The sequence below is a fragment of the Cuculus canorus genome, chromosome 7, assembly GCF_017976375.1.
Source record: "Cuculus canorus isolate bCucCan1 chromosome 7, bCucCan1.pri, whole genome shotgun sequence".
Lineage (NCBI taxonomy): Eukaryota > Metazoa > Chordata > Aves > Cuculiformes > Cuculidae > Cuculus > Cuculus canorus.
This window is the reverse complement of record NC_071407.1, coordinates 37,299,635-37,313,421: the sequence shown is the minus strand read 5'-3', so window position 1 is coordinate 37,313,421 and position 13,787 is coordinate 37,299,635. Positions and strand designations below refer to the sequence as shown.

At 42.7% G+C, this 13,787-nt stretch overlaps 1 protein-coding gene across 3 annotated transcripts in view; it reads right to left on the bottom strand.

Moving 5' to 3' along the window:
• Window positions 1-13,787, bottom strand: part of PRKG1 (protein kinase cGMP-dependent 1) — a 529,543-nt gene that overhangs the window by 187,274 nt on the left and 328,482 nt on the right. For all 3 annotated transcript variants that reach the window (XM_054071966.1, XM_054071965.1, XM_054071967.1), the window contains exon 4: window positions 12,979-13,084. In XM_054071966.1, coding sequence (XP_053927941.1) covers window positions 12,979-13,084 — 106 coding nt within the window. The remainder of the gene's footprint in view (window positions 1-12,978; window positions 13,085-13,787) is intronic.

Below are 13,787 nucleotides of genomic sequence, written 5' to 3'. Positions count from 1 at the left end.
ATTTAACAGTCAATTTCTAAAGTGCAGTTTACATTTGCAGACTTTAATTGAAATATGAAGTCACAGGAAATATATGACACTACCTTGAAGACAAAGTGCTCGTTTTTTCAAGAAAAAAAAATGGGATTGGAAAAGCAAGAGACCAAGGTAATGCAAGAATGTTATACACCATGAGTGTGGTAGAAAGCAAAACAAAAGTGGTGGGATTTAATTTCAGTTTTTCTAGCGCCAGTTGCCCAGCTGCGATGCCAAAACACAAAGAGGTGTCAACAAATCCAAAACTGGACCATGAGATTCTTCTTGAACTCTTCCCACAACAGTAGCCTTCAAACAAACATACTTCAACATGTCCCACTCCCTTTCTGGTGACCTGTCCTGACCTGCACCATCTTTACAGAAATGGTAGTTGCTCTCATGTCTGGTCTAAACCTCCCAAACCTCAACTCATGGCTGTTGGCCCTTGTTTTATCACTTGCCAGTACCAAGAAGGGTTTGACTTCATACCTTTGAAAATGCCCCTGAAGTAATGGACGTCTGTTCTTAAAGCCCCTCAACTCCTTCTGTAATAGTCTTAACAGTCTTATCTGGGGCTTAAAACACATTGCTCCAAGTGTGGTCTCTTCAGCACTGAGTACAAGAACTAAATGCCTACCTTGACCTGCTGGCCACGCTCTTCCTAACAGACTGCTCATGGTGACAGCATGCTGGTGTCTTCTACTCAGCTTGGCCTCATTGTATGGCCCAGGTCCTTTTCTATAGAACTCCGGTCCAGCGAGTCAGTCCCTGGCCTCTGCCAATGCGGGGGTTTATTCAGCCCCAGGAACAAAACCTTACCCTGCGCTCCGTGATGAGTTTCATGAGGTTGATTTGACCCAACAGACAAATTTCTCAATGTCCCTTCTAAACGAAGGTCCACTCTGTCTTGGCACCAACAACTCCTTTCCCCTAATTTATCCCTGGATGCATATTTGCTGAAGATGGCTCTGTCCCACTACCCAGACTGTCAATAGAGACATGGAGCATCTCCCCAGTATCAACTCCCACCATAATCTGCTTTTCACTAGCAACAGCGAAACATCAAAGCTGTTAATTACCTCTCTCTGAGCCCAACAGTCCTGCCAACTTTCAACGCATGTAACCATCCATGCGTCCAGCCCATTCGTCCACAGCCTCCAAATGATAACGCTGCAGGGCAACTGTGTTGAAAAGCCTTTCTAAACGCTAAACAAATGACATCCGCTGCTCTCCCTGCATCCATGTAGTTATTTCATTGTGCAAGGAATCCATCACTGTGAGAGAAGAAATTTCTTTCATCATTTCTGAGATATTCTGTCAACAAATTATTCAGCCCTAAAGCTCATTTTTCATCAAATAAATGGTTTGCCAAAATGCTTTGCTTGGCATTGTGCGTTTGCAGGCAAACTCAAATTTTTCATTAGGACCAAAAGACAGTTTGGATACACAGTTTTCAAGCATGAAGCCTGGTCTTCCAGTTACCAACTCAAGAAGACAAACTGTTTTGCAAGGAGAAAGAGTATTGGCCAACATAACCCAAAGGCGTGATTGACTCTGGCCAGACACAGCGCTTACGTACAAGCATTGGTAAGAGCGTTTCTCTGCTGTGGACTTCAAAGGTCAATAAAACAATATCACTGAAAAACCGGGTTTCATTTAGCTTGACTGGTCCATTGCCTATTTAACGATCACTTTGGACTGAAAGAGAAAAAGCAATAATGGGCTGACAGTAATTTCTGGAAGCCGTGTTGCATACAGTATAACTGATGAAGAACATCTAGGGTGTTAGTTACAGCCCAGTTTTCAGTATCTATTGGTGTAGGGAACAGGAATAGACTGTTTGGTCCCACATGAACATCTCTAAAATTGCTTTAATTGAGCAAATGAGAGCAAAATATTGATCAGCATCATCAAAGTACTCATCTTTGTTTGTAGATGAAGGTGTTTAATCAGCTGTAATTGAAAATCTGTTAAATAATTTAAGGCACATAAGAATGTTATTTACTCCCAAGTCTCCTAACAAGTGAAGGGCTTCCATATGCAACCAAATACACCACAGTGAAATACAGGCATTTCTCCTTAGACAAGGAGGGGCAGGGGAAAGATACAGCAGCTACACTTAGCCTGTACCTTTCTGTCAAGAACTGCTCAAATTACTCACTCATCTGAAGAATAATAATGATGATAATAATCCTCCTTTCACATAGGAGCTGATATAGATCTGATTATTAGCTGAGCAAAAGGATTTGAAAGTTAAAATAAACCTGAACACCATTAATTTTAAAGGCTAACAGCCAACCACCCAAGAAGAGAAAGTCCCAGATGTAATTCCTGACACTATCTCTCCTCGACTTATCGGCAGCTACATTGAAGTACAGTGCAAAACCACTCCAGAAACACAGGTTCCCCTAGAACTCTATCTTTGACAAACCCCTGCAAGAACACGTACAAAACATCACAGAGGAGATTCTCCTGTTAATTGATGATGCAGAATAGACTAACTCATTCATAACCGCAGCCTTATTCTGGCTTGACTTCATTTTTCTGCCATCTCTGCCTTCCCTGCAGACAACGGCCACCTTGTCAGTTTGTTTCCTACAGCTCCTAAGCTGCTAAGCTTCAGCAAGTTTTATAAAAAAGAAGCACAGTCCAACCCTCACATTGACCTCCAAGAAAACCCCAATAAAACCATTTGGAGCTGCTGTTCGATAGTGTTTCAAAGTCTGTTTTTTCTAAAACTAAAGATTGAGATTCCATCAGCCTTCCTGAGAGCATCTGCTTAGTGAGGCTCACCATGTAACGAACAAGGGTATTTTGACTGATCTGAATCAGGAAAATTCTTTAGTTCTCCACTGCTTCTTGTTTTTCTCCTGCTCATTTAAAAAAAATAAATAAATTCCTTCTCCTAACTCAAAATGCAGGATTGCTGACTCAGCTGATTCTGTGTGTCTGTTGGTTTTCACCCATACAACAGCGAATCTTTATGCACGATCCTCTTTCTATGCAAGGTTACAAAGCTTCCTCACTACTATCTTTTAACATTTAGTGATGAATCACACAATCATAGAATAGTTTCGGTCAGAAGGGACCTTAAAGATCATCCAGTTCCACCCCTCTGCCATGGGCAGGGACATCTCCCACTGGATCAGGTGCCCAAGGCCCATCCAACCTGGCCTGGAACCCCTCCAGGGATGGGGCAGCCACAGCTTCCCTGGGCAACCTGGGACAGGGCCTCACCACCCTTATGGTGAAGAAATTCCTCCTTATGTCAAGCCTACATCTTCCTCTCTCCAGTTCATACCAGTTCCCCCTCATCCTATCACCACAGACCTTTGTGAACAGTCCCTCCCCAGCTTTGCTGCAGCCCCTTCAGATACTGGAAGGTCGCTATAAGGTCTCCTCAGAGCCTTCTCCTCTCCAGGCTGAACAACCCCAACTCTCTCAGCCTGTCCTCGTACGGGAGGTGCTCCAGCCCTCCGATCATCTTTGTAGCCTCCTCTGGACCCGTTCCAACAGCTCCATATCCTTCTTATGTTGAGGATTCCAGAACTGGACACAGTTCTCCAGATGAGGTCTTACAAGAGAAGAGGAGAGGGGCAGAATCCCCTCCCTCGCCCTGCTGGCCACGCTGCTTTGGATGCAGCCCAGGACACGGTTGGTCTTCTGGGCTGTGAGTGCACATTGCCGGCTCATGTCGAGCTTCTCATCGACCACCACCCCCAAGTCTTTCTCTGCAGGGCTGCTCTCAATCACATCATCTCCCATCCTGTATTGAAATTGCAGATTCTCCCGATCCAGGTGTGGGACCTTGCTCTCGGCCTTATTGAACCTCATGAGGTTCTCACAGCCCCACTTCTCCAGCTTGTGTGGGTCCCTCTGAATGACATCCCATCCTTGCGCTGTGGCAACTGCACCACTCAGCTTGGTGTCATCTGCAAACTTGCTGAGGGTGCCCTCGATCTCACTGTCTATATCATTGATAAAGATATTGAACAGCACTGGTCCCAGTACGGACCCCTGAGGGACACCACTTGAGAAGGAATTGTCTTTCTCTTCTATTTCTACGCAAATAAGCTTGATGGCTCCACATGCATGTACAGATAGGTTTTACCCGGATGATGTTGACTTGGAACCACTACAACAGTATAAAATCAAAGAAGGTAGTAGATTTAAACCAAGACATGTCTACTGAGATCATGAGCTCATCTTTGAAAGTGTCTCTGCTTATTCATAGAGTGAATATATGGGGACATAGAGGATATATGCGGCTTTGTTCTCCTTTGATATGTAAAGACTGTGTCAAGTAGCACAGCAATTCTACCAGCAAATTAGATCTTACCTAACCAAGAAAACTCTGAGTTGAATGAACAAAAAACTGGGCAAAGAAAGTCAAACACTTCAAAATCCTCACAATGGGCAGATGTCTTACTACTGCTACCGCCTGTGGCCTCCATCGCACTGCCCACAATTTCCATTTCTGCACCCCTAGTCCTTGCAACCAGCTGTTTCCCACTAGATGTATCGATTCCTCATTTCTGCAAAGCCCTAAATTGGCCCATGGATGGACGTCGGGAGCAAAGTCACTGTCCGTCACTTGCCTTGGGTAAATTATTCACTGTCAAATTGCAGACCAGCAGCAGAGAGCAGCAAAAGGGAAATCGCAGGACCCATCGAGACTCACTTTGGTGTGCAAAAGAATAGTCTGTGCAAAAAGAGTAACATTAGACTGGACGTAAGGAAGACATTTTTTGCAGTGAGGATGGTGAGACAGAAACAGGTTGGAAATAATTGGGATCAGCTTGGACAAGGCTCTGAGCAACCTTATCAAGTTGAAGGTGTCCCTGCCCATGGCAGAGGGATTGGACTAGATGAGCTTCAAAAGTCCTCTCTAACCCAAACCATTCCATGAGTCTAAGATTAAATTACATTAAAATAAGATACAGAGGTCCTATTTGTGTTAATCCACATTTCAAACACATCAGACATCAAGATCAATCTTCAGCGTTGTCCAGGGGCTGCTGCCTTCAATCCCCTTAATGCACTTAATTGCGTTATTGAAGCTGCCTTGATTGAAATGCTCCCATGTTAAAAAAACCCCTATCAATTATTGTTCACACTTCCTCATGCTCTGAATCAACAGGAACACGAGACTTTAATTTTCTCTTCAGTTCTCCTCCCTCCTCCTTGTGGTGCCTTGCCTCCAATAAAGATTTTCCTTAGATTAAAACATAATTGGTCAATATTATACTTTTATCACCTAAAACATAACCCCCTCCAGCCCCTTCATATGCATCAACAGCACTCATAAGGGATTCTGGCAGCTTGACTCTGGCTACCAAAGTACTTAAATACAAAATCTGTTAAAAAAATCTTAACTTGGCCTTCTCTCCACTGGAAGATGAGAAAGACTATTTTTCTTGTTGAAGGGCAAAAGAAAACTGACAGTTTGATAGTGTGGCGTGTCATTTCAGTTCTACTTCAGTGCCTGCCTGTGCACCGTGGTGCGGCGAAACCACCTCCTTACGCTCAGCCACCTGCGAACAGCAACTTCCTTCAAGATATCCTCAAGTGTCCACAGCACAACACGAATTTAAAGCAACGAAGGAAAAAAAAAGCAAACAAACCAGACAGACAAGATGTGGTGTGATTTCCAAAGCTGAAACACAGCTTTTTGTTTTCATGCAGAGCTCCTGAAATACCACAACAGCCGTACCACAGGCTGCCTTCATGCTTTATGCATGAGCCCGGGAGGTGCAAGGACTTCCTCAGAGCTCCTGTGGGCACACTCAGTGTTTTCACTGCCTGCAGACTTATGCACAGCTCCTCACGTAAAACCACCCCTGAATCTTTCCCGTGCCTGTCCAAGGAAATGCAACAGCCTTTTCCTTTTCTCTACCTTTAGGATACCCCTAGCTTGCATCCTGACATCTTATTTACTCTCCGGTCTGCATCCTGCAGGCTGCTGCCATCCTCCCCTTCTGCAGTAACTCATCCGTGCTCTTCCCCACCATATCCACCCCTGCCTCGCTCCAACCCGCTTTTGCTCCTTCTTGCTTTTCTCAAGGGGCTCTTGGTGATCCCTGGCAGCCCGTTAGCTCCACTCTGTTTACACACAGATTGGTGGCCTTTGCAGGAATGACAGCCTGGGATGTGACTCTCTGTGCAACCAACTTGTCGTTAACTGTGAGGAATCCGAGCTGAGAAGCACAAAGGTAGTGGTGGTACGTGTGGCTTTCCAAAATGTCTATTTTCCCCAGTGCTGGCTATAACACACCATTTATCTAACCAAAACGCAAAAGACTGAAGATTCAGTCTTGAAAAGTCTCTCAAGTCATATCAGCCTTCCCCACTAAAGCCTCGGGTATAACTCTGTGTAGCTCCTCATGGTGTGGTGAGTTCCACACGACCTTCAGAGTCAAGGGTTAAGCTGTACTTCCATCTCAACCAACATAACAATTGAAAGGGTTCTTACACAGATTGATTTCATGAGTTGAGTTGATTTTCTGCCTGCTTGATAGTTCTTCTTGCCTATCTTTTTGCTCTCAACTATGAAAAAATCATAATTTTAACCCTCACTATGGCCTTAAGGTGACTGCAGACCTTAGCCAAGAATGAACTAAGTGGAGGTCTGCTCTGAAAGCGCTCCCAGTGTTTCCTGGTGTACTCTGCCAAGCTGGACCCTTCTTGGGATGGGAAGGAGTGCTGCCATTTATGCTTTCCGCTTAAAACTGCCACGTAATAGATATGCTCTAACTCAGATTAGTCATTGAATTTTCCCTCCGTTAGCAGCCCGGGGGGTTCGGGCAGCACCAAGCGACACAAACAACAACGCATCTTCAGAGAAGAGGGAAGATATTGCTTGACAGCTCTGCAAACTGGAGAGGAATTGCAGGTGGTTTATGATTCGCCTCAGCTGGGTTACACTAACAGGAAAGAGAGGGCTGAAAAATGTCAAGTGTAAACACTTCAGAAGAAACAACTCAGAGCTTTCCACAGACAGGAGCCAGAAAGCCAGCTCAGCTGCAAAGCAGACAACCTACGCATCTGTTACCTCTGCCTGGTTTTACTCCTTCCTGAGCTTCTTATTATGGTCAGTAGAGGACACAGTAGAGGAAGGTGAGTTGATTTTCAAGTTTTGTCATCTCATCTACAGATCTTGGGAGATGCTGTTTGGATCCTTCAAGACTTCCTAGCTCCATCCAAGAAATCATAATCTGGACATAAGCTTTCTTGCCACTATATCAATAGCATGGCTCACGGCTCACATGTTTGAGCTGGTGCCCATCAGCCTGGACAGCACAGTGAAAGTGGGCTAACTCTACAGAATTGTTGTTGCCTCTGAGGTCAGATGGAACTTGATCATGACATGAATCCAGCGTGTTTCACCTAGAGACACTCCTTGGACTATCTTTGAAAATTTGGACACCCTAAAGGCGGGTGATGGACAGATCTTGTGGTTGTAAACATCCTTCAAGATAACACTCTTGGCTTTCAAAGACAGCATACCCATCCTAGTGGGAATGGTCCTGCCCTTTTTTGCCTTGAGCAACATCTTCAGATGAAAAAGACATCAATCTAGATGGGCTCTTGGTTTGAACCGCTACATCTGTTCTTACATTTACTTTGCATTAAGAATAGATGTATTTATTTGCCTTATAGAAAAAAAAAATTCCCTTTTCCTCTTTCTCAGCTGTCCCCTCTGTTCACTTTGTTTATGTTCCTGTGCTCCACAAAAGTTGTCTTCTTTAAGCCAAAACCTGTTTGCAGATTTAGTCAGCTGAAACAATTTTTACGCACCTACTTCGCCAATTCACCCTTGATCTCCCACTCTCTTTCACCAAAGTCTCTCCTCCCTTTGCGTCACTCTTTTAATTTCTCTCCCACTTCTGTCCAGTATAATTTCACCCTAAGATGCACTTCAGGAAACATCTCATGTGAAACTGCAGACAGTATTTCAAAGATACAGTCATTTAATAAAGCTTCACACACTTTTGCATTTGCTTTCCTATCACTGACAAATGACGCGCATGAAAAGCAAAACTTTTGCTATAAAATCCTCACAGCACTCACACTGACCAATTTCAGTACATGTTGCCACAATTAAATATGTGGCTACACACAAAAAGCTTTACCAGCCTAATTCCCCACGCCGCTAAGCTGCGAGTGCATAAACTCCCATTCCTTACCTATCGCCAGCTCAGTTCTGCATGCCTGCCCTGATCAAAACTTCTCCCTGAAGCCAATTTTGTGTTGGATAAAACTGTCAATAAGACTCGAGATCAATCCAGAGCGCCACAACAAAACACTAAAGGTTGAAGAGTGGGCGTTTCTTCAGCCAGATGAAAGTTTCAGACATTAAGTTCAAAGCTTGGGCTAACAAGATACTTCAATTTTCTTTCAATTAGCACTACTGAATTTTTATTTATAAGACTTGAGAGTGTGTGTGTAAACTTCTGTTTAGTTTCTACTTCTAAAGCTAGATCCTGCCCCTAGGGCAGTACAGAGCATCATTTGCTCTCCTGAACTGTTCCGAGGTCTTGGATGACTCAGTTTCTTGGTGGACCAAAACACGAAGCCTCTTTTTACAGCACATTGAGAAAGATTTTTTTGTAAAAATACAATATTTACTCTTCTGAGGCATTCTGGTCTTTTTGGTAAGTGGGTATTTGTACCCCTCCTTTAAACTTTAATGCTTTAGCAGGAAATTAATAAACTTGAAACAGCGTAAGACTTTTCACCATCTTTTATTTCCTGGACAAATTTGTTTTATAAATGACTATTTCCTTAACAGAAATACCCTGATCTTGCCTAAATGGAATCATTTTTAGTACAGGCGTGAGAAGGAAATCATTCCAACGTTATAACAATGAGCACTGCAGTGAGATGAATAGTTGATTTTATCATAGCTGCAAACTCCACTGCAGACAGATGCTCTTGCTTGCTTGTATCAGGGCAAGTGCATCGAACGAGATATAGAAAGCACTAAGCTGGGTCAAATCAAAAGAAATGCTGCTATACCACATGGAGTTAAAACCTATGCCATAAGGAGTTACTAAATCTACAGCACAATATTACATTTTAATTTTTTTCTGTCAACTGCACTACAAACTGGTTTGACCAACCATTGATTTAGCCGTATAATGGGCTACCTAAAATTCACGTTCTAAAAGGAATCGTTGCCATAATTCTTCATTCAGCATATACACAGGGGACCAAAAGACAACGTGGATTTTGCATCTCTTCCTTGAAGCAGGTGCTGCTGGGGAATTAAGGCGTCTTTTGATCACTTCAAAGATCATCCCTTGACTTTATGGGCAACACAAAGGGATACACAGACTGGTTCCTCATAAATACTACAAAAAAGACGGCTTTCACTTGCTCCTTATTCCAGTACGTTGCAGTTGATTTATATGTCAGAAAAGTTCTCTCTAGGTAACTCATGAGAACTACATACTTCCACCCCTTGGGGAAGACCAGGAGAGAGCCTTCTAGCACAGCATCTACTGGAAAGGTAATTCTGGATTTCTTACCCAGGAAATGTCCTTTTTATGGTTTTCTTAAGGTGTTCAAAAGAAAGGATTGGACTACACATACTATGGACCTTTGCTATGAATGTGTTCTTTCCATGGAAAACCACAACGAAACGACTACACAGGCCAAAGAGGTACTGTTTTGTACAATGACTACAAAGAGCCTTGGTGATACCAGTGCTCTCTGCACCTGTTTTCAGCAAGAAGAATGAGGAGGTACGAATGCCTTCAATTCAGACCAAAAGCTGTTTGTCTATTATATTGTCTCCATAAGTGAAAACATGTTACTGAAGAGAATGACACGGGCAACTTCTTTAGAGCACTGCAAGCACCAAATAATGCTTTTCATCCCCACTTACTTTTCTCTGAACAGGTACCTTTTAAACCTTTGTTTCTATTCCATTTGATTTCTTAATAAGAAAATTGTAAGCCATTTATTAATTAGGGAAGAAAAAAAGGAATGAACACAGAATAAAGTCAACAGCTGACACATTCCATGTTTTCAAGATTCAAGCTATTTTTTCCTTAAAAATATTTGTAAGGAAAGCATCCTTAAAAATGAGTTTTTAATGTAATAAATGTAATTTATGTTGAGCTTCAGCAAAACTGGAAGACACAATGGGCAGATGCAATGACTTTTCTCCAGCTGCCCCATGCTACAATCTCTTCCTAAGTTCAAACTGCAAGATTTAAAGAAAAAAATATTTGCTTGCCATAGGCTGAGAGCATTAGTATGCAGCTCGACACTCTACGAGGCGGTGTCCAAGATGCTCAGACACAGTGTGAGAAAACGCTTCTTGTTTTTTTCCTCACACTATTTGCTTCAAAATTAAGGGTGGGCAAGCTCTGCGGAATCTGCATTCAAATTAATCTTGACAATCTTCTAGAAAATCTCTATTAAAGCTCCAAGCTCAAGAGCTTAATGTGTGCACAGTTTCTGCTCCGAAAGAGCGCCAGAGGCTCTAACCCCCTGAACTGAGCTTATATTTATTTCTTAGTTTCATTCGCCAGCACACAAGAAAGGCCAATACGTGTTAATATTTGAATTTACATTTTTTTCAATGTTTTCAGTATGGCAATAGGTTTTGGTTTTTTCTTCTGATTTTGCTTGTTAATAAACATAAACTGAGACACACACAAAAAAGACTTTGATGACTGCGCTTTCATGTCATCTCTGAGTAGCAGAACATAGAATAATAAATAGTTTGGGTAGGAAGGGACCTTAAAGATCATCCAGTCCCACCCCCTGCCATGGGCAGGGACACCTCCCACTGGATCAGGTGCCCAAGGCCCATCCAACCTGGCCTGGAACACCTCCAGAGATGGGGCAGCCACAGCTTCCCTGGGCAGCCTGGGCCAGGGCCTCACCACCCTCATGGGGAAGAAATTTCTTCTTCTGTCTCATCTAAATCTGCCCCTCTCCAGTTTATCCCCATTGCCCCTCATCCTATCACTCTAAGCCTTCGTAAACAGTCCTTCCCCAGCTTTCTCGTAGCCCCTTCAGGAACTGGGAGGTCACTAGGACCATCTCCATGAAGGTCCTAGTCCTCTCCAGGGAAACACCGTGTCCTCATCAGAGGCCATGACGCCTGGCCAATTATTTCGGTTTCATTATTTTATTATTATTATTTTCATTCATGACTGATAATATAATCACAGGTGAAACTCCAGGAAAGGCCATAATGTGGGATGTCAACCCAGCCAAGAACCAGTGTAGTGAGTTGGGCAGTTCTCTGCTCCCGTGTCTAAGCGGCTCCTGGTGCCTGAGCTTTGAGTAATTCCTCACCCATGGTCGTGGCTGAGCTGTGGTTACAGGCACGCTTGTGCTCATGGGTTCACCTTCCTAAAGCCTTTCCTGCAGATCAGAGGCTTGTGGTCACCCTGTGGGACAGTCTAGTTCCACGACTCCTCGACAATAGCATCACAGAGATTTATTTAGTATACATATTTTTATTATTTTTCTATATGAATTTTACAAATATTCCCTATATTTAATATTTTTCTATATTCCTTTTTCTTCTAATACAAACCGAACAAAAACTAATCTCACTTTGAATGAATACAGGCTACTCCTCGAGACTATGTTACTGAATACCGTAGTAAATACAGTGCGCATCGTGTTCCAGTTTTGGAAGTCTAACGTTTGAAAAGACATAAAAAAGCAGGTCAGAAACAAAAGTAAATCAAGCACGGGACACGTCTGGGTAAAAATTCATAGGCCCATAGTAGGGAGAGCTATTGCCTGTCATCTGATATGGCTGTGTGGGATGGGTTTCTCACCCAAACCATCCCTTTTAGAGGGGATGTATCATTAGACCACTGAATAAACTGAAAGAGTTTCTAGATTCCACAACAGCACTTTCCCCTGGAAACCTCTCTTAGGAATAAAGCAGCAACTTCTGGGAATGAAGCAATCACGTCTAAAACATTGTCATATATTGAAAACTATCTGAATCCAAACTATAACAGAAACAAACACAGAAAAGACAGAAACAAGTACAGCTTCCCCGTGCAGAAGGGTGGTGGGAAGGAGCCCAGATCCAAAGGGTTTTGTGCACATCTCCATCCAGCATCAAGAGATACCATCTCCAGGGTATCATTTTAATCCCTTTCCCGTAGTGACGGGGTGTCGGTTTGTTGGGGCAATGACGCCGCAGGGAGCGTTTTGAGCGGAGACAAGCCTGGTTTGGTAACATCTCCAGAAGCAATGGGATCACTTATAGCATCACAGTGACTTGGGCGATTTTTTATTCTCTAGAATTTGGTGACGTTATGCTTCTATTTGGGATTATTTTGCTGACATGGGACATTGCCCATCCCTCACTGCTGTGGCACAACTGAATTGCTGAGAAATCAGACATCGCTTCGGTAAAGGAGGATTTGTTCCAGTTTGAGATGGAACACAAACCAAAGAAACATTTGAGAGAGTCAAATTTAAGGAGTGAAAGATTCAGCTTTATGCCTTTCTTGTTCTTAATCTAATCTGTATTTTAGCACAGGCTACAGTTTTTGCTTCTCTAGAAACTTACATTTCCCTTTAGAAGCACAAGAACACACTTTGAATGGACTCGCTGCTTCCTACAACAGTTTATAAATCAGATTTTTCCCTCAGGATGGTGAGTTTTTTTAAAAAAAACCCCACAAATGTGTATTTTCTTTAATAAGGTATGCTCCAAACAATGGATATTAAACCTTTTTCTCTTACACCTTAGCTGCGTAACTCTTTGCCAATGAACAATTCACAACGGGAACGAAACTAAGCTGTGGTCAGACTCCTTCTGGGGCCGGAGGATATGGTTTACAGATGGTTAAACAGCAAAGAAAAAAAAAAAGAGATGAAAAGGAAACAAATCAAATACTGCATTCACAAAATGTCAAAAGTTGGGGACGGCAGTTTCACTATATTTTTTGATAAAGTAAACGCGTGTCATACCTTTTTAAAAATTCCATATACTCAGTATGCTTGATGAGGCCTGTCCTCATCATTATTGTTTGAAAACATTGCCGATCAATAGCCCAAAGTTTCACATTTACGAGAGCTGGAAAAAACAAGACAAGGGGAAAATGTAATTAGCAAAATGTCAAAATTTGAAAAACCTGCTGTGAACTGCAGAGGAAAAGAAATTAATTCATGAAAAAGCATGAAAATGGATACACAATTCAAAATAGTAACATAAAACTCATCCACCGGACAATGGACTAAGCATGCACTGAAATGATCTGGAATATAATTGTAGCTGCAGTAGATGGGCTCAGGGAAGATTGCCTAAAAGCGACTGCGAGATGAGAAGAAATCAATGAAGGCTGAAAGCAAGCAAGAAACAGGGAGTCAGTTCATTGTAGCCTGGGACACGTCCTTGCCCGTGACACCCAGTGAGCTGCACGAGCTTTTAGCGCATTATCCTATTTCCGAGACAGCAAAATTCAATAAGGTTTCATCCTGTTCCCAAAGTAGAAGACAAATTTCTCCTCAGCCTCAAGAGGTTTTCCAGCCCCAGGCTTGTTATTTCCTAATGATTGAACTCGTCCCAATTCTGGATGTTTTAGTAATTTTTTTCCAACTTTAGTTTTCAGGTCTCTGATAAATTCCAAGACTTCAGTGTTATGTCCCACACATTATACCATGTATTTCAGAAGCAAAGTCCCATCGTAGACCCAAATGTAACAGATTACCATTGCATAAAATGCAGATGCTCAAAAAAACCCAGGATCATGGGAACTCGATGTGCAAGAACCCCAAGT